Consider the following 26,807-nt stretch of genomic DNA (forward strand, 5'->3'; position numbering starts at 1 on the left):
GGATGCATGAAGAAAAAGGTGAAGGAGTTCAGGTGAAGGAGGCAGTTCAGTCACACAAGCTCAGCAGGACTTGCCCAGGTAGTGCAAACATGTTGAAGTTCACATGCAGGCAATGGTTTCCCAAAAGCCATTTTTGTCCATTGGGCCTGTCAGAAGGTGAAATAGAGACTGATAATTCAGGCCTATGTGTAAACAGCTGGCAGTGTAAATGTAATTTACAGCAAATGTTAAATTGAGTGTCTTCAACTGTGCCTTGATAAGCCTAGGAACCTACACTGAAAGGTAATTCCAGGCATGGCTGAATCAGCAGAAGGCTCCAGTGTTCTTATTCCAAGTCACTCCAGCTCAGCAACTTCTTGATCTTTATCAATAAAGGAACCTACCTGCCTGCAGTGCTGGGACTGCTCTGAGTCATGGGCTGACAAGCACCAAGCCTGGGTGTCTCTCCTGGAGGAAAGGAGGTGACTGGTGGGCACTGTGGCAAAATCCCACCAGCTGAGGGAAGAGCAGGGGCTGGCCAGGCCGCTCAGCTCCATGTCCTCTTGGGCAAGGTGTGGCTTTCTTCTGGCCCCTCAGGATGTCCTTCCCCTTCCATCAAGCTGCCAAGGGAGTTAAAAAATGGCAACAGTACCATTCCAGGTGTAAAAAAAAAATCAGCTAAATGTCTTTCCCCGAAAAGAGTTGTTTTATTTCAGCTTTGCTTCACAAGAACAGTCCTCTTCTTAAAACAGCCAGCCTGGTGTTGTGTGCCAGAAGGGCATCATGTGCCCCAGGGCTGGGGACACTGGACCTGCTCTGGGGCAATCTTTGGAGCCTCCCTGGAGCCAGCCTGTTCTGTGGTGCATGTGAAACACTTGACTGCCCTTCCTGCACTCACTGTTTTGGGGTCTGCTACAACTTCTGTGGGCAGGCCTGGGTTTCTCTGCTGTCTGTGCAGGGGAGCTCACAATAAAGGAAAGAATTGTTGCAAAAGCAAAAACCTGCAAAATCAAAGGAACTGTGTCACTTCCCAGCACCTGTGGCTGCAGGGCCTTTCCTCCCTGTGGCTCCTGGGTGTGAGAGCCACCCTGCCATGCTGGATAGCTCCCTCCAGCCTCTGGGTTGGGTGGGGGTTTTGTGCAATCCTGATGCATTCCCTCACTTTTGGGGAGCTTTCACCAGGTCAGGCATGCTGGAGTGGGGCAAGTGACAATGCTGGCAGGCTGAAGTCACCATTGACACCATTGCATGATTCATGCATTCCTCTACATGTGCCACAAAGTCCAGGAAGATAAACCACAGGCTAATCCTGGCTGTGGGGCAAAGGTCTGCTTCCTGAGTTTGTCTCTCTAGGATGGGGAGAGCAGCCCCACCTGCCACCTGTGCTGGGACAGGGAATGGGGGACACACACACAAGGTTGGGGGCAGAGGTGGCTCTCAGCTCCCCATTTTCTTAGCCCTTTTTCTTACCTGGTCCCAGCTGAGTCACACACAGTCTTCCCCACCCTTCATCATAGCCCCAAAAGCCACAGTGCTGAGGGAGGGACAGGATGACCCAGTCCTGTGGAGTCTCTGGTGTGCAGTACAGGGGTTGGTCACACTGGCCTTCCCCAGGAACAAAATGGAAGTGGGTCTGCCCCTCATCCTCCTTCCTGACCTGAGCTCTTTGCACACAGTGGAGGGACCAAGAGGCCTTTTCCTCCCCTCTCTCAAACCCTGCTGTCAGCACTGGGCTCAGCAGCTTTATTGTGGGGAGACAGGCACCAAGCTGTCATGTGTCCTCTGCCATTTCCTAAGAAACAGGCTTGAAAATAAAAAAGGGAAAAAAAAAAAAGAACAATTGAAAAAAACATAAAGCAACAAAAGAGAGAGCAGAGGGCTGGAGAGCCTGACAGTAACCAAGGGCCACCACCACACAGCACCCACAAGAACAGATTACAGGGGAGCACTGAAGTTTAAAAGCGTGCAGGAGGAATGGTCCCTGTCCCCAACATGCCCCTACTGCCATGGCAAAAGTGTCAATCTCTCTGCCAAACCCCACACAGGGAGCCCAGCCCTCAACCATCAGTGGGAAAACACAGTGGGGAGGAATAGTCTCTCTCTGCTTGTAGTGAATCAAAACCTTCTGTGACACAGCCATCAAGGGGGGAATAAAGAATAATCTGCTGGCCAAAGCAGAGTCCTTCTTCAATGACCCCAAAGCCCTACCTGGCTTGCAACCTTAAAAAACCCAACACAAACAAACCTCCAAGAAAAATAAAGCAAGGACAAGGTCTCTCTTCACTATGTCATTTTAATTGCATCGACACCCAGAAATACACGTGCCAAGAGCCACCCATCCAAGAGGGCATCCTTCCATGGTGGGTCTTACTTTCACACTCCTTTCACTCAAAAAAAAAAAGAAAAAAAAAATAAAAAGAGGAAAAAATATATAATTATAATTGCACTGGTTGATGTACAAACACAGTCTTCCCTTTTCACACACTGGTGGGTTCTGCTGGAACAGGAGGGTGAAGCCCCAGCACATGCCCATCGTGGCCACAGCAGCTTCCCGGGAAATGAAGAGTTGTACAAAACAGTATGAAGATTTTCTTACAAACTGCAGTGTTTACTGATTGGTTTTCTGGTTTGGGGTTTTTTTTGTATGTTTTCTTGTAAGTTTCAAAACTAGGTTTTGGGTCACTAATGGCTTGTATCTTTTATCTACAGTAAATTCAGCATAAATTTTTATTTTTAGGAATGTGTAAGGCATTTTGGTAAGTTAATTGTAAGGTTCAGGGTGAAGACTCGTCAAACTGAAGTCCCTTCCTTTGAACTGTTTTCCTTCCCCTGGAGAATGAAAAGAGAAATGGGTTACTCAGCTGGGCCTCACCATTACTCTCATGGCAGCTCAAGGCCCAAAGCATTTCACAGATGGACCAGATGGACCTGCCTGTGGGGCAGGATGGACATTGACCACCATCTCATGTGGTCTCAGGGTTTCCCAAAAGCCACCCAAATAGTTTCTGGCAGCAAGGACCACCTTGCCTCCACTATTAAACTCCTGCCTGCTGCACACTGCCCCAGGGCCTCCACCAGCATCAAGGGGAGAGACATGGCCACCATCAGTACCGTTTCCTGAAGCTGTTCTTTCAACTTCTTCACCATTTCTCTCTCTTTGGCCAGTTGGTCCTGGGTAACCTTCAGTAGCTCCTGTAGTTTGGTTGCTGCCTGACCCAGGTCCTTTGTTAATTTTTTTTCTTTTTCAAGTCTTTCCTACATGGCAGTCAAAAGAAGGCACCTGCCTGAGCTTCCCTTTGCCACCTGGTGACTTTCCCCCTTTCAAAATACCTCAGGCCACCTTGGGTCTGCATCAAGCTGTCTCAGTGACCACGGGCCAGGGGAACACCCAGTTCCCACCTCAACAGGGAGAACAGGCACCTCCCAAAGCTCTCTCTGGCTCCTTGGAGATGCTGTGTGCTAGGACTGGATGGTTTCCCAGTGGGTGAAAAGCCCAGCCTGTGAGTGTTTGCTCAGGGCATCACACTGATCTCGGCATGCAGGGATGCAGTGGCTGTGGCCCTGCTGTCCTTTAGCCACAGTGGAGCTCTCAGCCCTCTCCTGCAGACTAACCATAGACCTTGCTCCCCAATCCTCAAAAATGACTGATTATGCCCATAGTCCTGCTCAGACGTGACTTTGTTGTTGTGGCACAGACAACTCACCTTGAGATGCTGGGCCTCCTCCTTGTCTGAAGCTGCTGCATGTTCAGCCAGTCTCAGCTTTTCCAACTCTGCCTGCAAGCTGCGTGCTAAGCTCTGGGCCTGGAAAGGGACACACTCAGTAAGCACAGAAGCCAATGGTGCCAGCATCTCTGACACATTCTGCTCCAGCCATCCCTGAGTGCCTGCTGGGTGTGTCATGCTGAAGAGCTGGGTGGTCCAGACACAAGGCATTGCATGTGCTGATCCAGCTTCCACCAGGGAGATGGCATTTCTTGCTTGGAGCAGCAAAACACCCAGCTAAAGCCCATAACCCTCAAAGGAAAAAGCTGGCACAAGACATTGGGGGGAATGGGAGAGCTGAATTTGAGGGGCCAGTGATGCTACGTGGCTTTAGCAGAGCTGCTGTAAGTCCTTCAGATATGGGAGGGAACATCTCACAGTGATGTGTGAGGTGTGGACAGTGATGGGGAAAAGCCCTCAGATTAATTCTTCAAATTAATTCTTGGGCTTCATTAGCAGCCAAGAATCCAGGAAGGCTTTGCAAACCCTGCTATCCTCCTCACCCATACCAACCTCCTCCAGCTCCTGTGCCAGCTTTTGCCGCAGCATTTGCTCCTTCTCTGCCAGTGTTTCATTCTGCTCCAGCTGGGTTTTCAACTGTGTTGAGAAGAGAGGAAAACATCCAGAAGTAAGTTTAAAAAGACTCAAGAAATGAGCTAGGAGGGACATCACCAAGAGAGCTGGGCTGGACAGAAGAAATAAAAACAGAGGCTTTCCCCATGGCACCGAAGGGCAATAGGTACCAGCATACCCCCTCTGCTGTGAGATTGCTGATAGTGAGCCTGAGGCCTGGCTTAGCACTGTCAAGTTTTGCTTGCTCCTCAGGCAGCACCAGCTGCAATGTGGGATGAGAGGCATCCCATAGAGAAAAATGTGCCTGGCAGGCCCCTGTGACTGGGAGAAGGCTCCACAGTTAACAGGATTAAAGGAGAAAGACAGAACAGTACCACTGGTGAGAGGTGTCAGCCTGGAAGGGAACAGCTGCTAATGCCCCCAGCCCAGCTCCAGCAAGATTTACAGAGCCTCTATAATCCTAATCCTCTCTGGCTGGGAAGGGATCCTGGCACAGCTCTGTCAGGGTGTTGGCCCCTTCCTCTGAGGAGACTCTGAACCCCACAGGGCACTGTCACATGGCAGTGCTGGCCCAAGGGCTTGCAGCATGTCCTGCCTGCATCCCCTAAAGCTTGCCAGCCTGATGCCAGGACAGAGGGCTCCCAAAGGGGAGCCTGGTGAAAGCTGACTGCTATGTTCCCTATGGAACAGGTTAATGGGGGGGTGCTGGGCTGGCTCCTCCCCAACACAGCTGTGACAGCCCTGAGTAGGGTCACGTGCAGTTCTCCATGCGGTGAGAGATGGTGACACAGGACACGGGACACATTTAAGGGTCAGAGCCTTCCCAGGAGTGGTCTCACCACCCTAAACTTGAGGGGTGCAGGCTCACTTGGCTCAGATGATAACCCCACCACTTCTCCCTCCTGTATGTGGCTCTTTCCCTCACTCAGCTGCTGCCTGACCTGAGGGATGAGCAGCAAACCTGGCTCAGTGACACATCCCTGTGCCACAGCCTTCACACGACCCACAGGGCCTACAGATAAAGCCTGCCGCCAGCTTTTTGGCTTGCACACCAGCTGGAATGCCTGGAAAACCACCTCAGTTTCTGCCAGAGCAGGACAGTGGTATCTAACCTGGGCAGCTGAAGGCTCAACAGCTCTCAGGGGTGCAGAGCAGATGCTTCTACCTCATCCGCTCAGAGATGGATGGACGGATGGATGGATGGATGGATGGATGGATGGATGGATGGACGGACACCCAAACCACTGCCCCAGGGTGGTGTTGTGATGATAAATGTCCAGTGGTGGAGCAGGTGGGTTTTTCTGCTACACACTAGCTTGAGCAAGCCTTGCTGCTCTCCCTTCCTTCCCACCTCCATCACAGGAGGAAAGTCAGGCAAATAAAAATCTCCTTCTGGGTCTCAGAAGTTACCTCTGAACATGTGGTTCCCAGCAGCAGCAGGCTTGCCCATGCAATGGCTGTGCCTTCCTTCCGTCCCTCAGCCCATAGGGAGGGTGCTGGCCCCACAGCTGCTTTGCAAACCAGCCCCAAGGACCCAGCAGAGCAAGTCCCAGGGTCCCTCCTTACCAGGGCAAGCTCCTTGCTCTGCTTCTGTGTTTCAGTCTTTGCTGCCTCAAGCTGCTCCTGGGACTCTGACAAGAGCTGGTTCAACTGCCAAGGAGAAAAAGAAGGAAAAAAAATCAAACTCCTTTTATGCATTTGGGTTTGGAACTCTTTGGCCCTTTGGAAGCTTTTTTTATGATGCAACATCTTCCCAAAGAGGTCATGGTGTCATCACATGCTGACCTGCCTGCTGATACCTGCTCAAGCAGAGACAGCCATGGGACAAGTGTGTCTCACCTGAGCCACAGAAATCACACAGGCCACCCAGGAGCAGCACATAGCACCACCACAGAATCTCCCTGACCCATCACCTTGCCCATGACTCTTGGCTTTAGGAGTCTACAACCCAGACTGGAGCAACCATCTCCATCTGTTTTCCCCATCTTTATAAGCTGCGGATCTTAAATCCTCAAAACGTGCATGGGTGGAGAGTCAGGGTTAGAAGAAGGTGAAGAAGGCAGCAGCCTCCACACTTACGGCTCCAACTTCTTTTGTGTAGTTCTGGCGCTCGGAGCTGGCTGTCTCCAAGTGATTTTCCAGTTGTGTTTCCAGAAGAGAGGTGTATTCCTTTAGCTGCAAGAAAAGACAGGAAAGCAGGAGAGGGTTGATTGTTTGAGGTCCAACACATCGCAAACATATGGTTAAAGCCTGCCCTCCCCAAGGCAAGTCAGGAGATGGGATGGGGCCTGACTCAACCCAAGCACAGCGTGTGCCTCTCTGGCACCCCTGCAGAGACCTCCTCTCCCCAAAACCCTCACCTGATCTGTGCTCTGCAGATCTGCTTTCAACTTCTCCACCATGCCTTCCAGGGATTTCAGTTGCAGGTGTGACTGAAGCAGAAAGGATCCAAGAAGGACACTAAGCACCTTTGGCTCAATCAAAAACTGGCTGCTGCTTGACTCCCACCTTTCCCACTTTATCCTGTACCCATCAGGTAGAGGTCTGACAGCCAAGGGGAGCTCCACAGAGGGGTCTCCTTCCCAGGGAAGACCAGTCTAACACACACAGGCCATAAATGGTGGAACAAGGCAACAGCCCTTGCCTGCAGCATTTCAGGTGGCTGCAGTCAGGTTTCAACACCTGAGAAACAGACACCAGACTCAGCACAAGCTTCCTGCTGAAAGCACTTTTTGGTTTGGAAGCAGCAATTTTCCAGTGAGGTAGCCTGGACTTCATTATTAAGAGAGGCCAAGCTGCCAGAAAAAGCACTTAAACCCAGGCAGATTTTTGAAGAGGCCTTTACAGATGCTGAAGTTTTTGGAAAGGAGGAATTGACCTCCTCTCCACCAAGAGGCAGGATTGCTCTGGGAGCTGCCCTAGGCACCAGATGTTCTTCCCATCACAAACACCATCAGCAGCCACGTCACCCTGTGCAATCCTACACCAGCCCTCAGCAGTGCTGGCGCTGCAGAAGCCAACAGTGGGCTGAGAAATCAAACATCTCTTGTACAACAGCTTCCCCCACCTCCCTGCAGTCCCAGTTAACTCCAAAACGCCATGTGATGGATGGGGAGCAGCCAGACCATGGAAAATAGCTCAATCTCAGTTCTGCATTCAAGAGGGAAGATTCTACATGAGGTGGGCTTTTTGTCAGCTGGCTTGGTGACAGGAGGGGTAGATCTGGGGAGAAAAGAAAATTCCTGTGTCTTGGTGTTCACAGATGGCAAGAATACTGAGGGCCACCAACCAATTTATAGCAAACAGATCCCCTTCTCCTGAAGTTCAGCTCCAGGAGCACCCAGGTGTGTCACCACCACGCACCTTTTGGAGCTCCTCTTCAGAGGCTGCGAGCTTTGCCTTCCACACCTGCTCCTCCTCCTCCACGCTCTTCTGCAGGTTTCGCAACATCCCTTCCTGTGGGCAAAGCCTCAGCTGAGCTCAAACCTCCTCCAGCCCCCACCAGGCTGAGCAGTGTAAGGGCTGGAAGCCTTGGCATACTCAAAGTCTCTCCAAAAATTTTGCCCAAACAACAGGTGACAGAATTAGAATCAGGTAGGGCTGGGGGCTCCTAATCCCTATTCTAGCTCAACCACTCCAGTCATCAGAGCTCTTGCTGCGTCTCATCCCATCACCACCAGCAGCGTTTCCAACACAATTAGGCTGAAGAGGAGCTCTAGAAACTCAGCTTTATCCTGTTCCTCTGTCTCTGACAAATACTCTACCACAGGACAGCCCCCTCAACACACCAAAGGATGCCCACTCTGAGCTCATGGGCAGCCTGGGCTGACAGGAGACCTCTCCAGAGGGATTTCCAGTGGGAAGCCAACACAATGCAAAGGGCAGGAACTTACTGTCTCTGCAAGGATCGTTCTGTACTGCTCACATTCTGCTTGTAAAGTGCTTTGCGCTTCCTCTGCCTCTTTTAATTTAAGAGCTGAATCCTAAAAGGAGAGGGAAGGGAAGGAGAGAGAGAGATAAGAAGAAGAAACATGTGACCCTCCAGCACACCCTCGCCCCTCCACGTTCCAGCCTTCACTTACTGGTGGCTCTGTTGTGATCATCTGCTGCTTTAGCACACCCACAGCCTTCTCCTTAAACTCCTGTAGCCACGTGTCATAATCCTGAGTTTGGAAAAAAGAGAACAAGAAAGAAGGAGGATGCTTAGACATCTCTCCTTCCCATGTAGAGAAGGCTTTGGGGGGGGATCTGAGGAAGCCTGTCCCACCTGCTGTGAGGACACAGTGACTCCTGGGAGGGCGGAGAGCAGCATCTGCTTGGTTCGTGTCTGGAATGCGTCCAGCTGTTGGGCCAGCTCTTCCTGAAAGAGGGACAAACTGCAATGGATGGAGGTCTTGGGCACCTGCTGGCCAGGCTGACAACACTGGTCCTGCTTTTCTGTGCCTACAGGGCTGGGGAAACCAGCCAACACAGAAAACTGCTGATGCTGCGAACCACAAAAACATCACTCAACCATCTCCCTGGTTCCCCAACCATGACCAGTACCAGGGATGCACGGCCCTCAAGAAAAATTTTGGAGAAGCTTGCAGAAGTGTTGGGCCAGCACTGTTCCTAAGCAGGCAAGCAAGCCAGGGCAGGCCTCCCCAGTGGTTTGGGGAAGCTCAATGTTTCCCTTCCAACATCATGCCAGGGAAATGCCAGGCTCACCTTTGCTTTTGTAGCAGCAAGCAGTTTCTCCTCACACGCCTTCTCCACTGTGGTCAGTGCTTCCATTGCCTTCCAGTTCTTTTCCCGAAGGTCCTGTGGAGACCACACAGAGAAGGCAATAAGCCACACGCTGTGCCAAGGGCCACAAAGCTGCTTGCTGGCACTGCAGGGGATTTCAAAGCCTCTGCTTAGGGAATTGGGTTTGGTCAGGAGTCTTCCATCCCATGCCCACAAGCATTCCCTTCTCCCCAGTCTTTCCAGTGGCTCCACACATCCCATTGCTCTGGCAGTGCCCTGGATGGGGCAGGAGCTCCAGAAGCATTCTCAGGATGCTTGCAGGGGACATTGGCCAAGTGCAGGGATGCAAGGTGGCCTCCACACAAGTGACACCACCTTGCAGTAGAGGGATAAGGAGCAGAAAGGTGTGAAGGAGCCTTCTCAGAGATTGCCTAGGCCCTGCCAGGGTAGGATCTCTTTGTCTTACAAAGTCCTAAACCTTTCCAAGAGAACAAAGGACACACATGTCACCTCAGGCAGCCCACAAGTTCCAGCTGCACAGCCTGCCAGGGGTATTCCTGCTCTCTGGTAGACGAGGCAATGCCTCCAGGGCTCTCTGGGGCTGGAAGAGCCTCTGGCCACACCCTGGAGCCATCAGCAGGTGACCATGATGGGTTGTCTGTCACTCACGTACGTTGTTTTTCACCTTCTGTTGCTCCACTGCCTCCCGCAGCTGTGTGGCTTCCCTTTCCAAGGCTGAAAGCTGGTTTGTCTTCTCCTGGAGTCTGGAAGGGCAGGATGCAGTAGTGAGCCTGAGCAGTCACCTCCCTCAAGGGCAGCAAGCTCCCGAGATGGAGACCATAGCCCTTCCTATCCTGGTCTGCTCTGGGATCTACACAAGATCCCAGAGGATCCCAGCAGGAGGAAGAGGGAGCAGGACTTAAAACCACAACCATGGCAATACTGGAGTGGGATGTGGTTTTCTGGTTTTAATGCTGGTACAGCAATAAAAAATCAATCAAGTAGCTGGCTGGCTGTACACACACAAAAAGAGGAAGAAACAACCTGATGCAAAGGCCAGGAATTCCAGCTTGCACAAATGGGACTGCTCCTATCCATGGCTCATTAGGCTGAGAGAGCCCATAGCTCTGCATTTTGAAAGTATCATCCCACTATCTTGAGTAATCCTAAATCAGGGCTGCCAACCAGAGAGCAGAAAGCTGCAGGTTTCCTCCACACCCTCAGATCCCCCATGTGCCCTGAAGTGACCTTCAGTTTGAGTAAACCAAGGTTCAAGTCCTTGAGAAGAACTTCACAAGTTTCTTGGGGTCTCAGGAAAACTCAACAGCTGCCTTCCTTTAGAGGGATGCTGGATGTTTGCTGGAAATGGGGGCATCTGAGAAATCTTCCCCCCATTCAAAGCCTGGGCCTTCTTGGAGGTGCCCAGCATGTGAACAAGGAACAACAGGCAGGACTCATGACATGGGAAACTCCAGTTAAGTACCAGGAAACCTTTCTGTGCTGTGGGGTGGGGGAAGAGGTTATCAAACACTGGAATAGGGGCCCAGAGTGGTGGTGAATCTCCATCCCTGGAGATACCTGGAAACATATTAAAAAAACTTCCTCTGGCTGGTTCAGCCTCAAGCAGGGACTTGGACCAGAGACATTCCACACCCAGCACCAACACCAGCAGAACCTCCTGTTCTGTAGGAGTGGTCAGATTCCATGTGCCTGCCAGCAATTCAGTCCTACTTCAGGATGGACTGGCTGTTACATGGGCCAGCACCAGAGCCAATCAATATTTTAAACAGCACTGCTGGTCAGGATTGACCTTGACTTCCCAGCTAGGCAAGCCCCAAGCCTTCCTGGAAGGCAGGAAGCCCTCAGCCACAGGCTCAGTGCTCGAGGAAGCCTGAGATATATGGACAGCAAGCTGGACGTGCCACTGCAAGATGTGCACCTGGACCCACCTTGACTGCAGCTGCCTTATTTCTGCTTCATTGGCTGCCTGGAAGAGAGAAAGCACTGTGATTACGTGCCCCAGGCATGTGATACAGGCCAGCCCTTTCTGTGGCATCCCAGAGAGAATCTCAGAGCAAAGATAAGTCAGGGATTAGGGAAGCAGTGTCACCCACTCCCCTCCTCCCATCCCAATTAAACGAGCACACAACCTGCAGGTCTCTGTCTTTTTCTGCCTCCCGCATCTGCCCTGCCTCCAGCAGAGCTTCAATGGACTTGATCCTCTCCAGAAGCTTTGTATTCTCCAAACTGGCATCCTGCAGTTTCCCTTTCACACTGTCCAACTCCAGCAGCTTACTTTTAACCTCTGTCTCAGAGCTCAACAGCTTGGCCTGCAGTTCTGTTGGAGGGAAGGGTGACAAACGTAGTAGGGCAGGTGCAAACAAACCTGGGGACTCCCCACCCTGCTCCTCACCCTCCACACAGGATCTTAGCCAAAGAAGCCTTGGCCATGGATGCTTTGAGGAAGCATAGAAAGGTCAGGCAGGGATGCAGAACAGCACAGGAGAGAGGCGTTGGAGTAACATCCTGGGACAGAACCACGGACCAGCCCATGTCCTGCTCACACCAACACCAGGCAGCCTAACTCATCCCTGGATCTACCTGTCCTGCCCCACCTGGCTCCTCCAAGCTCTCAAAGACTCCAGTCTGCCCTACAGCCCTCCCCATGCTGATCCCAGTTCCTCACCAGCAATGCTCTGCTGCTGCCCTTTGGTTTTTTCTGCATCTGCCAACAGGCTCTTGTAGCTGGTCTGGGTTTTGCGGAGCTCGTCGCTGACCTCATCCAGCCTCTTCTGCAGCATCACCTCTGCCTCCCTTTGGTAAGCCTGCACAGCAGGAAGAGAAGGTTTCCTGGAGCATGACAGACACCCAGGCAGTTTGAAGCAAAGCTTCATGTGTCACATAATCTTATTTTTAAGCTGTGTTTTGGGAGATTAAAGTCATCCTCCTGCCAAGCTCCCCCTGAGCACAAAGCACTCTGCGTTGTGCTCGCATTTTATCCCGTGCCAGCCCTCACATTGAGAAGTAGATAATACCCAAGTGTCTCGGTCCTGGGCCAATTCCATGGCCAACCTCACCTCTGGAGAGCTCTGAAAAACCTCTTAGAGCCCTGGCTCAAACCACCTCAGCCCAGCAGGGAATGGTGCTGGCACAGGGCTTTGCAGAACAGAGACGCCCAACCACATTTCCACACGTGGAGGAATTTTCTGTGCAATTTGGGCCAGGAAATACTTTTTATTTTCCATCATAGAAAGCAGATAGGAAGAGGCCTGGCCAGGGTAGGTATTTTGAGGGGGAAGGCAAGAGAGGAGGATGATGAGTTGCAGCTTTACAGGTACAAGTGGCACCCTTGGAGAGGGAGAAAAATTGCTTTGCGTGGTGGGGATAGGAAAAGGTAAACCAGCAGGCCTCTCTCTGTCCAAGGGATGCTTTCAGCACCACCAGGAAAGTAGAACTGCTCTGTTTTTTGAGGATTTGACTCAATATCCTCAGCTTAGAGCTCCAGGTGTTACTGTGGAGCAGTCTTTAAGGACACCTGTGACTTTAGAGTCTTCCAGCTAGTGTGATTTATATAATTAGCATTAAGGTGTGCAGCAAGCTGACAGCCCTGGAATTCTCCCAGAAGTATGTCTAGGAGCTCCTGCTTTGAGACAGGGAGGCAGCTCCTGTCTTCACACCAGCTGTGTGCTCACATTACCCTCCTTGCTCCTCACCTGCAAAAGCAGCAGGAGTCAAATGCAGCCCACCAAAAGGAGAGCCACATTCTCAGGCTCACAAAAAATTAAGAGCAAGGAATATGAGAGGCTTCTTGCTCCAGGAACTCCTCTACAAAACTATTTTGGCATAACCATTTGGCATAACTATTTTGGATAAAGGTCTCCTCCACCACAGCCCCTTCTTGAAGAGGCCAGAGCAATTCAAAGACCACAGCACATTCCTGAGGAACATCCCTCACTCTGCTGGCTACACTGGGATTAATGCTCCCAACACACACCTTAGCAACATCCCAGCAGGATCCCAGCAGGAGCACTGTCAACATCCCAAGAAGATGCTCTTCCCTGTGTGAGCACAGCCTGCCTGCCAGCAACACACCTTTGTGTGCTCAGAGGCTCTGCTTGGGAAGTGTCCTTTCAACACCCCAAAACACCCCAAACCCAGCCACTCCCTGCTGGCAACCAAAAACACTGCAAGCTCCATCTCCTACACCAGGGAGAGAGAGCAAAAGCTTCAAACCATCTGAGTTTGAGAGAGAGAGCACCTGCAAAAGAATGGCTTCAATCAGGGCATCCTGCTCCCTGGGCTCTGATGGTGATGCTACACAAGGGGCACATGGAATGTGACAAGCTAACGGGGGTGAGAGTAATTAGGAAACCTGCCAGGCAGCTTCCTTCCCAACCATGGGCATTCACTTCCCTCCTAGCCCTTCCCATGGCCACGTGCATGGATCCCCTGCCATTCAGCCACCCATCTCTGCAAGGGGAGAGGGTTTGCTGGCACCTAACTGACCTGCAGCTGCTCAATTCGCTTCTCTGAGGCTGCCGCTTTGATCTCCCAGCTCTTCCTCTGCTGCTCCTCTTGCTGCAGCACCTCCGACTTCTCAGACAGCTCTTTCATCAGCTTGCTGCACTCCTGCCTCAACTTGGCCAGCTCAGCATTTTGCCTGCAGCAACAGAAGCAGGGTTACTTCAGCCCACAGGCCAGCGAAGCCTCTCTGGTGTTGGCTGGGGGAAACACATCGTCCTGTGGGCCTGATACTGAACTTGAAATGGTGAACTTTGTTTGCCTGTTTCTAGGACACTCCTGGTCCTTCAGGGAGGGGGTAGAAAGAGCCAATAAATTACTTTTAAAAAGTCCTGTTTCAGTCATAGGAGAGATTCCTTTCTTATGAAGTAGAGAACATATGGATCTGTTCCCAGACACAAGAGAAGCACTACAGCTGGAGTCCACTCTGTAATTATTTGCCTGCTGTTAATCACCAGTCATTTCAGACTGTCTATAAAAAGGAGTGTGAAATTCTTCTACCTAGCTCCTATTTGTTCTGCACACACTGGGCTGGGCTCTGTTCTCTGCAGCATCACTCCCATCAAAGAGCCAGCTTCATTTCTTCTCAAGTTTGAGAGTATGAGCTCCTCTATTGGGGAAAAATACCACAGTGCCTTCTGATCCCCTCTACCCCCTCCACTGCCTGTTGGTTCTGGCATCAGCACAGGTGACCCCAAAAGAGAGAAGGATTCCCTGCCCTTTTGCTTGGGAAGAACATCCTTGTTTCTCCTGGTGCACCCCCAAAAGCCATTTGGCAAGGTCTTCCTCCCTCATTCCCTCCTCTACCTCCAGCTAATTGGGGTGTCTGTAGAAGCACTTTTGGGAAAGGGGGTGGCAAAGAAAGTCTGCCAGAGGCAGCCCCAGGCTCTGCCCCTCCCCCCAGTCTTACTTGCTTTCCATCTGGCTGGTAGCCTGGTTGAGGGCATCCCTCAGGATGGAGTTCTCCTGCTGCAGGCGAGCCAGCTGTGTGTTGGGGCCGTTCTCCAGCTGTTCCTGCAGGGTCCGGATCTAGAGGAGCCCAACAAGGGTTAATGCCACCACCAGCCCTTTCGCTGCCCCTGCTGAAGCCCATGAGATGAGCAGGAGGGCCTTGCAATGCAGGGGAGTACCTGCTGATGCTGACAACCCTCAGGGGTGTGACATCCCATGAAGATGCTCCAACGTGCCTCTTCTCCAAAGAGGTTTGGAGGGGGCTTAAAGGGGTTGGGATGGCGGTATTTGGGGCATTTAGGGGGTATTTAGGGGGTCTGAGAGGGCGTGGGAGGACCTGAAGGGGTTTGGGAAGGGATTTTAAGGAATGTTTAGGGGGTCTTTAAAGGGGTGTGGGGGGAACTTGGGCACCACAGCCCAGGAGCACTGCACTGCAGGGTATCGTCCCTCCCCGAGGCTCCTGCCCCCTCACACAGCTCAGCCTTCTCCAGAAGGTGACACATCTGCCACCAGCAGTCATCTGGCAGAGGAAGGAGGCAGGTGCAGAGCATAGCCTGAGGCTCACCTTGCCCTGGAGCTGCTGGGTCTCACTGACGTGGTCCTGGTAGCTGGCCTGCATCCGTGCCTGCACCGCCATGATCTCCCGCTCACGGGCCACCAGCTGCTCCTTCAGCTTGCCCTCCACAGCCACTGCCTTGGCCCGCTCAGCTGCCAGCTCCTTCCAGGAAAGGACATCCCCAGTTAGTTCTCAGAGCACAGGTTTCCCCATTTTAAGAGGATGTGGCCTCCTTGCTCAGCAGACTACAAAGTTTAGCCCTTTCATTTCTGCCCCCACGTCCAGGTACATTTAGCACTTACATTTCCTCCTGCATTTTGCTTTGGGCTCTGTGGCCACTGGATGCCACTGTTGTTCCATGTTGGGCCAGCTAAGAGAAAGGAGGAAGACAGCCTGGAATTTTATTTTCCTCCCCCAGGATAAGTAACATCACACAGCGTTTGGGGCAAAGCAGAAAAATTAAGCAGATGGACTTGAGAGCCACAAGTTCAGCATGGCAGGGATCTGTTCTGCCTTCAACACCCAAAAAGAGGTGGAGGCAGGGGGCTGAGTCAGGGAAGGGCACTGTAAATAGGATCAAGTTCCTTACAAAGGCACCATCTTGGCTCAGGGGAGCTGAAATGAGGAAAGATTTGCTTTTCTCCCTGAAGGAGGAGAAAGTTGCAATCTCTTACAGAAAGAGTTTTCTCCTGCTTTTCCCATGGCTGCCAATGGGCACTACCCTGCAGTTCTTTGGGCTGGCACCTCCCCAAACTGGAGCATGCCCAAGAGAGGAGGACAGGGGAGGATCTCTTTCCCTCTTTGGGAGGAAAACAGCCAACAGGTGAAGGGTCCAAAGAGCCCCATCAGGGGGCTGAGATGTGGGGAGCAGGAGGCTCATGGAGAGCCACCATGAGCAGAGGCCACACCAGGGATGCCAGGAGGGACACACAGGGCTTACCTTGCTCAGCTCCCGCAGTTTGTTCCTGGCAGCAGCTGCATCCTCCTGCTCAGCAGAAAGCTGCTTCTCCTTCTCCTCCAGCTGGCGTTTCAGGACAGCAACAGGGTCACCCTTCTGCGTGGCCTGCCAGCAGGGGAGGTGGCACATCAGTGGGGATCACCACCTTCAGACCCATCCCCTCCACCCCAGATGTGTGACATCCTGCCCTCTGCTCCAGGGAAAAATTCAGCTGCATTCTCCAAGACACCCTCAGGGCCAGCCTGCCTGAAAATGGGGTAATTTCCCTCCCCTTGCACTTCTTGAGGCTCAGCAGAGCTGTGGCAGAGCCCTACCTACCATGTGCCAGGTGTCCTGGATGATTCCTGCTTTCTCTGTCAGGATCTCGATGAGCTGCTGGGCCTCCCCCTCACTGAACACCATGCTGCTGACTGTGGACACGAGTGTCTTGTAGGGCAGGTACAGGGCCCCATCTGAATCCGTAGGTGCTAGGGAGGAGAGAGGAGGGATTGAGACTTCTGGGGACAACAGCAGAACTATTGTATCATCTCAGCTGGCTTCAATCCCATAGCTGCCATCTCAAACCATCATCCACCCAGATTTCCATAGTCACATTTGGTACCACTCTGAGTAGAAGATTAGGAAAAGTGCTGGAGATGACACCACACACATGCTCCTTTACTCAGCTGTCACCTCTGCCTGGCTCAACAACTGGTCCCAGCACCTGCCATCACCCTCTACCAAACTGAGAGATTCTCAGCAGGAGCTGGGTGTGCTTTGCCAATGCCAGGGGGCTCAGCCATGTCAGAAGCTGGACTACACCAAAATCCAACCTTGCTGAAGGATGTCACTCCAAACAGTGGTGCTGGTGACAGTGATGTTATCTCCCACCTTTCACCAGCCAAGTTTGTTCCAGCTCTTTGCTAAGGGATCAACATGACTCCAGTCCTTTCCCTGCTAACTTGGGAAAGCCAGGGAGCATCAGGGACCATGATGCTGTTATAGGCTCTCTGTGCACATGGTCACAATACACAAAGAGTGTCAGGCAATGGTTCAGGGGTTCCTGCATTTATCTATGGCCCAGTGAGCTCATTTTCCTAGAAAACCACAGAAGGAACAGCAGTTTGGAGTCCAGTAACTCCAGAGCCCCTTGAGTCATTAACACCAGTCTCATGAACACAAAGCTTTGGATGCCCCAAGCAGCAAGGTTCAAAGAAGAAGGAGGAGGAGGTGCTGCAGGTGTTGCAGCAGAGATTCCCCTCTAGAGAATAGACCCCATGCTGGAACAGGTTCCTCCCGAAGGACTGCAACCCAAGGAAGGCCCCACACTGGAGCAGGGGATACCTGTGAGGAGGAAAGAACTGCAGAGAGGGGCTGTAACAAACTGACCACAGTCCCCATCCTCCTGCACCACTCAGGGATGGGAGGTAGAAGAGTCATGATGGAAGGAGTGAAATTGAGCCTGGCAATAAGGGTAGGGAGAAAGGCGTTAATTTCTAAAAAAAATCTGTTTTTTCTCATCTATTTTAAAGGGGAATAAATTAGTTTTCCCCAAGTCGAATCTGTCTGGCCAGTGACAGTAACTGCTAAGTGATCTCTGGTAGATCCATTTGGGATGGCAGTGCCAAGCCCTGGCAGCAGCCGAGTCTGCGTCCCCAGCCACAGCCACTTCCCAGCAGCACAGCTGGGGGAGCTCCACCCCTTGTGCAACCAGGGCTCGAGGCCTGGCTCACACTTTACTCGTGCTGGCAACTGCAGGGCTGCAGGACAGCACACAGCATCTCCTGGCTCAGTCCTGCTGCGTGCGGGGACACACCAAGCGGAATTCTGCCCCTCTCCAGGTGGAGTCGCAGGAGAAAAATACCCCAAGCCATTCCTGTCAGTTCTGCCATCTGTTTTCCTGCTGAGGACGTGCCCTTGAACACTGAACATCCATTTTTATCTGCCACAGGATAATTTGTTCCTTTGCATTTGAGGTGAGGAGGAGAGACCACAGCTGCTCAAAACACGTCAGTCAAACTGCAGTTGGCTTCATGGCATAAATCTTGCCAAGAATCTCCTTTGCAAAATCCCACAGGAGCACCTAAGACATCACTCTTCACTTTCAGGACATGCAGGATTGGCACTTCATACCCCAGGGAATCTACGTTGGGAGTACCCAAAAATCTCCCAACTTAACAAATGCTGAAAGTTCATCTCCCAGCCACATTCCCTCCGCTGTGACAGCTTGGATTTATGGCTGTGTTTTTCACATGGGTACACACAACAAACCAGTCACCTCCAGTTTCCTCAACACCGCCCCTCAATACCCTCCAGGAGCAGCTTCTCCAATCGTTCTGAACCACATCACCATGTGGAGATGGCCTTTGGTAAAATCCTTCCCTCAGAAGGGCAGATTCAAGAGGTTTAACCCATCTCTGAAACCCAGCAGCTGCAAATGTCCTGCTGAGTAGCAGGCCCTCTTCCAAAACGTGGGTGTGGAAACTGCCAGGCTGCACAGCAGGTTTGAATGTACTGCAGAAGGGCAGCAAGAAGGAATGTCTTTTAGTTTGGTGAGTTGGGGAATTTTTTGGTAAAGAAAGAAATTAAACCTATACACATAACATGAGATCTTTGAGAACACCTGAGAGATTTCTCCCACGTGTCCACATGGGAATCCTTCCACAGGTCTGAAAGCACTCACATTTTTAGTGCCGCATTTAGTAATTATCACTTAACCAAAAATAAATCCCAAACTGTTCCCAGTGGTACAATGAGAGGCAAGAATCCTGCTAGAGAGCTGATTTTCCCCTCCCTACACCCTTTTATACTCTGCAGAGTTCAGGACCACCTGATCTCTTCCATCTCTGAGTAAATCAAGTAAGGCACAGCTGATGATGGGCAAATTTTCCCTTCATTGTGAGAAACTCAAAGTCACTTCCCTCTAATTACTCTACGATCAATCCCCTCTGCTTGAAGAATCCTTCTTCACCTCTACCAAAGGAGGAGGCCCAGCAGTGACCCAGCTCCATGTAGAAACGTGGAAGAGCTCCTCTGTACTTTTAACAGTCAAGGTTCTATGGGGCAAACACCTCATCCTGTCTTTCCACCCAGATGTGTAGTACCTTGGCAGCTGTTCCTCCCCCAGGACAGGGAAATGCACCTCTCATTCATTCCCATGCACAGATAACACAACAGCAAATCCCAGAGGAACCTGTAACTCTCCAACATCCGTGTGCTGGACCAAAGGGATATAGGCAAAGGAATTTGGCTTTACCTGGCTCGCTCTTCTTCTTGGATGCAGCCTTTTTCTTGGGAGGTCCATCATGCTTCTGATCCTCCTGGGCTGGAAGAGCCTCAGTTTTCTTGATGGTGACAGAGCTGATGACCGGAGCACTTTGCTGAGTGCCAACTGGGGGCACTGCCACAACAGGCACCTCCTTAGGGGCCACCTCCCGGGCGGGAGAACTTTTGGGGATGCTGACAGGAGGTGGAGCCAACACTGGGCTAGGAGCAGGCTCTACCTTTGCCACCTTCTTCTCCTTCTTCCTCTTCTCCTTCGGTGATGGAACAGGTTTCTCCTTTTCCTGGGGGACAACTGCCACCGCTGCAATTGGAGTCTCAACTGTTACAGGGTCAGGCACCACAACAGGCTCAGGAACCACCTCCTTGGGAGGATCCATCACTTCCTGAGTAAGCTGCTGCTCTGGTATCTTTCCATTTGGTTTCTCTTCCTTTTTCTTTGCTTTTCCTTTTTTCTCAACTGGTTTCTCTTTCTTCTTTTTCTCTGATTTCTGCTGCTGGGTCTTTTCAAGCTCCTTGCGTTGCTTTGCCAAGGCTTCCTCATAAGAGGTCTCCTTCATGGAGAAGGTGGACACCAGGAAGATCCCAATGGCTGAGATCACCATGAAGCCTCCAAAGACCATAACACCCAGCGTCTGAGGGTCGTACACATCCATCCTGTCTCACTCTTCTGTGCCTGCAAGACACCAGGACAACAGTTAGGGGCAGGAGGGGAGGAAAGAAATGCAATGGCTTATCTGAGCAGTATCTTCACGTGGGCACCTGTGCCTTCCAAAGGCACCATGCACTGGGAAGAGGAACACTCGAGATTCACACGGCTCAGGCTGAACTGCCTGCACACTTCCAAGTCTGTGCTCTTCTGCTACACTGCCCATGCACAGGGGTCCAGTTGTAGCTCAGTGACTAAATTTCATCTCCAGAAGAACTGAAGAGAACTGTTAAAAACCAGGAATGCAATCAGGGACAGCCATTAGCCTCATTCTGTCCAGTGGGGTGATTTTGTATGACCCTAAACCACCACCTGCAGCAGTAAGAGAGCCTGCTTTCAAACTGCTGGGAGCAGGTTGGCCAAAATCTGGGCTTTCTTTGGAGCACCTGGCTTTTTCACTGCACCCAGATGCACATCCAGGTGTCATCTTTGGAATAAAATATCACCCTGGCAGGAGAAAGCTTTGCAGCAGCCCTTCCCTCTTTCCTTTGCCAGCTGTACACTGCTGCTGAGCAGCAGCAGAGACCACACTGCCTGCTGTCTGGTGAGCAGGGTTCAGCCACACCTGGGGAAAGATGCTGCTATCTCCACTCCTCTTAAAGGCTATTTCAACCTATACTGGTTTCAAAGCCAGTTTTTGCTGGCCCATCCACATGTTTCATCTACCAGGGCATCACTTCCACGTGGCTCTGAGGTGGCTCACAACCCCCCAGATGCTGGGAGACAGAATCCCCCTAGAATCTGGGAAGGGACACTTTCCAGGAGTTGCCATGACTCTGGTTCTTCATCATTGTTAATTAAAACAGAATGAGCAAAATGCAGAAAGTCCTCAGCTACCAGGAGTTCCCATGCCCACGCTTAACTGTTGACATTATCGAATTTCCTCTTTAAGGGGTTGTGGGTTGAGGAGGGAGGGAGGGAGGGGCTGGAAGGGGAAGAGGAAAAAATAAGAATAAAACTAAGCAGATCAGCATCTTTTCAAACCTCAGTGCTTGCAGGGACACACCTCGGAGGCCCTTCCTTTCTAAGAGCTGGAACAGCATACTTGAATCTGCATATCAAAGCTGCTAGAGGTGGGGACACTGCAGTGAAAACTCATCTCCAGCACCCAAGCAGGGGGTGCAGAGCTGGGAGAAGCTGCAAATCTCCCAGTGGAGATACCCAATCTGCCTGGGAAAGGATGCTCTGACCAGCAGCCCGGCTTTCCCTGCTCCCTTCTCCAAGCACCCCAGGTAAAGCAGCAGAGAAAGAAGCTGGCAAGCAGGAGGGTTCACCATGCCAGCTGGAATCAGCCAACCCTGTCAGGGCCAATTTTCTACCCCAGGGCACGGCTGGAGATCCCAGCTGATACTACAGGCATCATTTATTACTATTTCACATCTACTCTGGCCATTTTGCCCTTAAATGGCCTCAGCCCACTCTATCTCAGCACATCTGGTGCCAAGTCATTGCCTCCTGACTAGGGAGCATTGCTTTGGGATGGTCCAAGCCAGGAGAGACAGGTAATTCCTAACCCACAGGGTGAAATGGAAATTCCTCTCCCTGGCACTAAATAAAAAGTAGGGCTGGAGAACATAAACCCACAATCTTGTGCTGAGTTTAGGGCTACACCAAAGCACTCAGGAGCTGTTTTAGGGGCAGAAAAAGGTGACCTACATTCATCACTCAGCAACCCCAATACATTTGTAAATAAGCCCTTCTTGACCTCACAGCACCAGTTTCAAATCTAGATAAAAATCCATTGCTCCAGCTTGGGGAAAGGGCATCCCCAAGTGCTGACAAACACACTCCAACCCCACCTGCTGGTACTGCCAACCTCAAAAGCAGCCTGATGAGCCCACAGGGGAAGGGAATGGGGGAAGAAATCCCAATTTCCACCACGGAGGATGGATGAGAGGACAGAGATGAGGATGGTGAGGTGGGTAAGATGGCAGTGCTGGATGTGTCATTATGGCACCAGAGCCATGTGCTTGCCCCACACCTCACCCCACAGGACAGTCCCCCAGAAGCCTTCCAGAGCCCCATACCCTCTCTCCCTCGCAGAGAGCCTCACCCAGTCCCAAGGGTGAGGCTGCCTGCACCTTGCCTCCTGCTTCAAAGCCAGGGTGAGATAAGGATAACGATATAAATGAGCACTAAAGTCCTTCCTAGCAAAACAAAAGCACCTCAACAACCCCCTCCAGACAAAAGCGATACAAGAACAAAGCAGCCAGGAGCACTGAGGAGCTGTGGACCTGCAAAAGAGCCATGGCAGCTGCCAGAGCTCCTGAAAGCAGCTGAGATGCTCAGAGAGGCCATCCGAGCTCCCACTGCTGGACCAGGGGAACCCCACGCTGCTCCAAAGGACAGATGTGCCAGCAGAAAATCCACAGGAAGGAGTGAAAGGTGGCAGCCAGGAAGCAATCACTGCCAGGAGCACTCTCATGGCAAACCTTGGTCCTGTCCCAACACTTGTGCCCCGCAGCCCCGGTGCTGACTCCGAGGAGCAAGTTCTACCTGTAGGGTTCCTCCTGTGGTCGGGACTTGGCATGACCAGCCCAACTTGTTCAGGGAAGAGCCCATCTCTCCAACAGTGCAGAGACAGCCACACACACTTAAATCAAGCCAGGCTGGCCTCGGCATTTGGGGGATAAGGAAAAGTCTTTCTACAGGAACTTCCTGGTGCAGAGATGCCAGAAGTATTTATGCCACAGTGTTAGCACTCAGGAGGGAAGCTCTGCTTTGACATTTCCTGACCTTGCCATTTTTACCCTTCCAAGGGCTGGAAGCTTGCTCCTGGATTTGCACAGCAAGACACCATCCCCCTCACAAGCACATGTGCCCTTGGACAGGAAAGCCCTCCATGCTTCCCACCTGGAGAGTTTTAGCCAGGACACGGCAAAATAGGGCACCAAAGGTAGTCTCACACGTTCAGCTTGACAGCCACACATTGAAAGAGGCTCAAAACCTTCAGGATCCTCCCTTCTGTAGCTTCTGGTCCTCCATGGGATGTCACTCTTACGACAGCATTTTTCCATCTTCTCAGGAAAGTTTTGTGCCTGAGAGGTTGGTGGACACCAGCAGTTATCAGAGTCCGTGCTCAAAAAATCGAGTTCACATCCAACACTGAGAACATTTACTTCCATGAAGTTTCTGGAGCATCCTCCACTCCTCTCCCAGCCAAAACAGAAATCATGTAATATCTCCATACACAAACTCTTTCCCCAAAACAGCTTGTCCAGGTAAAGCTTTTCCCCATCTTCAGAACAGGAATAAGATGGACAACTGGTGTTTCACTCGGCCTTCTCACGTAAAGGAGCTGGCTGAAATGCTGTGCTCTAACTCTTCCACTCCTGTGGCTTTTTCTTGTTATCCATCAAGCTTCCCAAAATCCCAGGTAACAGCTCAAGAGACCTGACCTCCCTCACTGCCCTGCACATGCAGACACCTGTGTTTGACCTGAGCAAAAGTTCAAGTCGCCCTAAGGAAGGAGAACCAGAAAAGTACTCAGCCCTACAGGTTTTTCAGCATTAAACAATTTCCAGGATGAACTAACCCACAGACACATGACATGACAGCACAGGAGCCATGCTCAGTGTCTTGTGGTCACATTTGTCACTGACAGCTGTGTCAGAACCCAGGCTGGAACTGTGCCACCTGTTCAGCCTGTCCTCCCCTCTGTGACCATACATGAAATCCACGGGAATTCAGCATCAAGACCCAGCCCTCCAGCAACCCTGGCTTAAATCACCCAGGCCTCACAACAGGAGCAATGGAAGAGTCAGGTTGTGCAGTAACTGCAGAAACCTTTCTTTCCACAGCCAAAGGAAAATACATATTATCTCCTCCTGGTGTCAGCAGGCACTAGAGATAGGAAAAGACATTCTTTGCAAACAGGACACTGTCCCCCCTGCAATTCAAGGCTTCCACTTTGCTGTGGTGTCAAGGTGGCATCTCAGTTTAGAGTAATGCAGGAGAGGTGATGGGGGCCAGAGGGCAGAGAGAAAACTGAGTTCACACAGACAGGCTCTGCACAACCCACAGCAATGCCTGTGAAGCACCTGCAGCACCCCTTCCTCTACATACCCCAGCAGCCTAAAAAAAAGGAAGGAAATGGCAAGGACAAGGGAACTGGGAGGCCTGATCCTGTGAACAGCAGGGCAGCTCAGCAGCAGGAGAAAGCAACAGCACTGCCAGCAGATAAAAAAACAATCACTTCTTCTGGAGTTTTTCTCTCCGCCTGTTGCAATAGAGAGACAAAAAATTAAAAACAAATGAGAAAAGCCTGCATGCCATGAGCAGATCCTGCCCAGGTCGTCAGCAGCCTCTGTTTAAATACATTTTCTGTGTAACTGTGCACTTCCAGCCTCCAGCAGCATGTTCTACTCCACGCAGCAACTCCAGACCAGCCCATCATCAACAGTTAGAGCTCGACTTAATTGAATGTGTCTTAGTGCTCCATTAGCTTTGGCAGCAGCAGCCAGCTGGCTTGTGCTTGCCAGCAGTGCTGCCAGCTCCCTTCTTGAGCCCAGGAGTGAGAAAACAGGCAGAAAATACATGTAGCTATAGGAGAAGAGTGTAACAGCACCACAACACAGCTGCAGCGGCTATTAGAAATTTTCTCTCCCCTCCCTGGCCCGAAGAGGCATTTCACTACCGGCTCACATCCCAGGTAGCTCCAACTCCTCCCAGCCATTTCCCGCTGATTGGGGGCTTCGAGGAAGGTGAGACTGGCATTCCAGGCGCGGACACTCATCCATCCCGCTCGGCCACGTGTGCAGCACACGCTCTTCCGCTGGACCGATTCCCCGGCGGGGCGAGGAGCGGGGCAGACCCGCGGGAAGGCTGTTCCTGACCCGGCTGCAGAGACCTCCTGGCGGGCGGGGGTCTCCGCTGGTGGGCTCGGTGCCTCTGTCTAAAAGCTCCGCGCTGCCTGCCGGGGGTGCCAGCGGAGTTTTGATTGGGGGTGGGGGGGGGGGGGGTTAGTCAAGGAAAAAGAAACCGGACAAGGGCCCAGCGGCCCGAGCGCCGGGATCCTGTGTAAGCGCGGTTAATCAGATTAATAATTGTCACCGGGCCGGCGCTGGGGCGGGACGCGGCGCTGGGGGCCGGGGGCAGCGGGGCCGGACCTCGCCCTGCCCTGTCCGCCGCCATTCCGCGCTCTCCCGGGGCCATTCATCGCCCGCCCCGCCGCACGGACCGGCCCCGGGCCGGGATGGCCCCTGGATCCCTCCCGCCGCTCCCGCGGGACACGGCTCCGCGCCGGGGCCGCCGCTCGGGGCTCCCAGCCCGCTCCGGGACCGGGACCGGGGCAGCGCCGGGCGGGGGTCCCGCTCCCAGCTCCCAGCTCCCAGCGCGGGGGGATGGCGGAGCGCTGGGAAAGGGGGGCGGAGGGGAGGAAGGGCCGCCGCCGCCCCTACCCACCCGTGCCGGGTCGCGGTCCCTCCTCGCCGCCGCGGCCGTGTGGAGTCGTGGCACTTTCCGCCGCTGTCTGGCCGGGCTCGGCCGCCAGTCCCGCCCCGCCCTGTGGCGTCCCGCCCGCCGCTCCGCGCCGCGCCGCGGGGCCCACTCAGCGCCGGGCCGGGCCGGGCGGGGCGGCGGCCGGGCCCTCCCCGCGGGGAAACGGGGCTGCCCGGGGCCGCATCGCCGTCCCGCCGCACCGCCGGGGCTCTGCAGGCGCCCCGGGCAGGGGGAGCCCCGCGGAGCTTCGCCCCGGGGATGGGTGTGCGCCCGCCGGGGCTGCCCGCTGGCCGGGCCCGGGTGTCGGTGCAATTCCAGGGGCACATCGGGGACAGGGCGGGTAGGGAGCCGGGGTGATCCCGGCCAGCGGTAGGGGTGCTGCTCCATGCTGGGGACTCTCCTCGAGGGCTGGCTGTGAGCGCCAGGGAGCCGACGGGACCCGAAAGAGCCCTAGCCCCCAGCGGGAGCCTTTTTTCGGGGTTTGCAAACGCTGTGTGGTTAAACGGCGCTGGGAATGACCCATCACCCACCAGCCTGCGGGTGCCAGGGCAGGGAGAAAGCCATGGCTGCGATGGCCAGTGCCACACAGGAGGGTGGCTGTCCTCTTGGCACACACCTTCTGTGTTTCTCCTGGCCTGTTGTGACCTCCCATGGCAAGATTTATCAATCAAGTGCCTGTTCACACCAGAGGGAGTTTTCTATCTGGAAGTGGGTCAGAAGGGACTCCCTTCACATCGGAACCAAGCACTAGGCTGAACCATTGGAGAAGACCCTGAGCATCTTCAAGAGATGCTGCACCCTTATGTGATAAAAACATAAGAACCATCTCAGCCCCATCTCTCCAGGAACCTGTGTCCAAAACCAACCAACACCCTGACACCCAACCAAGCGGGAGGGTGGGGGTTGGCAAAAGGGGTTGGTCTGACAGAGCAGAGGTTTGGTGGCTACTCTGTAACACACAGGTGGCATTGGCTACACTTTTAATCCCAGAACAGGCAAAAGGTCTGGTCTTGAGTGGAAATATGTCTCCCACACCTCCATACCTTCAGCCAAGCTCAGGGTCATCTCTTTCCCTACTCTGCATTCTCCTTGGCCACACTGTGGTGCACAACCAAGCTTCTGCACTGGCTGTGGAGCAAGAAAGGAATCTATTTAAAAAGTGTCTGTGAGAGAGTGATAATTCACCATCACAGCACAAACTGTTGGGACCTTCCAACCTCCCGGCTTGACACATCGACATTATTGTATTTCAGCAGCCAGATCTTCTCAGGGGGAGGCCATTGGGGGCTGCTCTCAGTGGTGTTCCTGGGATTTACATCAGCTGCCACTGGATTGTCACCCCCTGCATGGAGAACAAGCTGTGCTATTGAG

General features: G+C 52.7%; 1 protein-coding gene across 3 annotated transcripts; it reads right to left on the minus strand.

Annotated features, from left to right (window-relative positions):
- Positions 1-900: 900 nt before the first annotated feature.
- Positions 901-25,486, minus strand: RRBP1 (ribosome binding protein 1). Of its 3 annotated transcripts, XM_083858171.1 has the most exons (23): positions 25,401-25,486; positions 19,263-19,964; positions 16,346-16,494; positions 16,010-16,132; positions 15,079-15,231; positions 14,473-14,591; positions 13,548-13,701; positions 11,728-11,866; positions 11,192-11,379; positions 10,991-11,028; positions 9,715-9,805; positions 9,024-9,116; positions 8,584-8,676; positions 8,399-8,479; positions 8,210-8,299; positions 7,680-7,772; positions 6,677-6,748; positions 6,396-6,491; positions 5,883-5,966; positions 4,257-4,340; positions 3,684-3,782; positions 3,091-3,234; positions 901-2,808 (listed from the first exon to the last, which is right to left on the minus strand). In XM_083858171.1, the coding sequence occupies exons 2-23, from the start codon at positions 19,942-19,944 to the stop codon at positions 2,770-2,772; spliced, it is 2,904 nt and encodes a 967-aa protein (XP_083714297.1). In that variant the 5' UTR covers positions 19,945-19,964; positions 25,401-25,486; the 3' UTR covers positions 901-2,769. The 3 variants fall into 3 exon arrangements, with proteins under 3 accessions (XP_083714297.1, XP_083714295.1, XP_083714296.1); XM_083858169.1 differs by lacking the exon at positions 3,091-3,234 and having other exon boundaries at positions 902-2,808; XM_083858170.1 differs by lacking the exons at positions 3,091-3,234; positions 7,680-7,772 and having other exon boundaries at positions 902-2,808.
- Between the last annotated feature and the right edge of the window lie 1,321 nt (positions 25,487-26,807).

The sequence above is a fragment of the Zosterops lateralis genome (genome assembly GCF_965231275.1).
Source record: "Zosterops lateralis genome assembly, chromosome: 3".
NCBI lineage: Eukaryota > Metazoa > Chordata > Aves > Passeriformes > Zosteropidae > Zosterops > Zosterops lateralis.

Coding starts and splice junctions, on each gene's coding strand:
- RRBP1 (XM_083858171.1), bottom strand. CDS start 19,944: ATGGATGTGTACGACCCTCAGACGCTGGGTGTTATGGTCTTTGGAGGC. Junction 6,492..6,676: donor ATCTGCAGAGCACAGATCAG/GTGAGGGTTTTG, acceptor CTTTTCTTGCAG/CTAAAGGAATACACCTCTCT. Junction 2,809..3,090: donor AAGAACAGCTTCAGGAAACG/GTACTGATGGTG, acceptor TTCATTCTCCAG/GGGAAGGAAAACAGTTCAAA.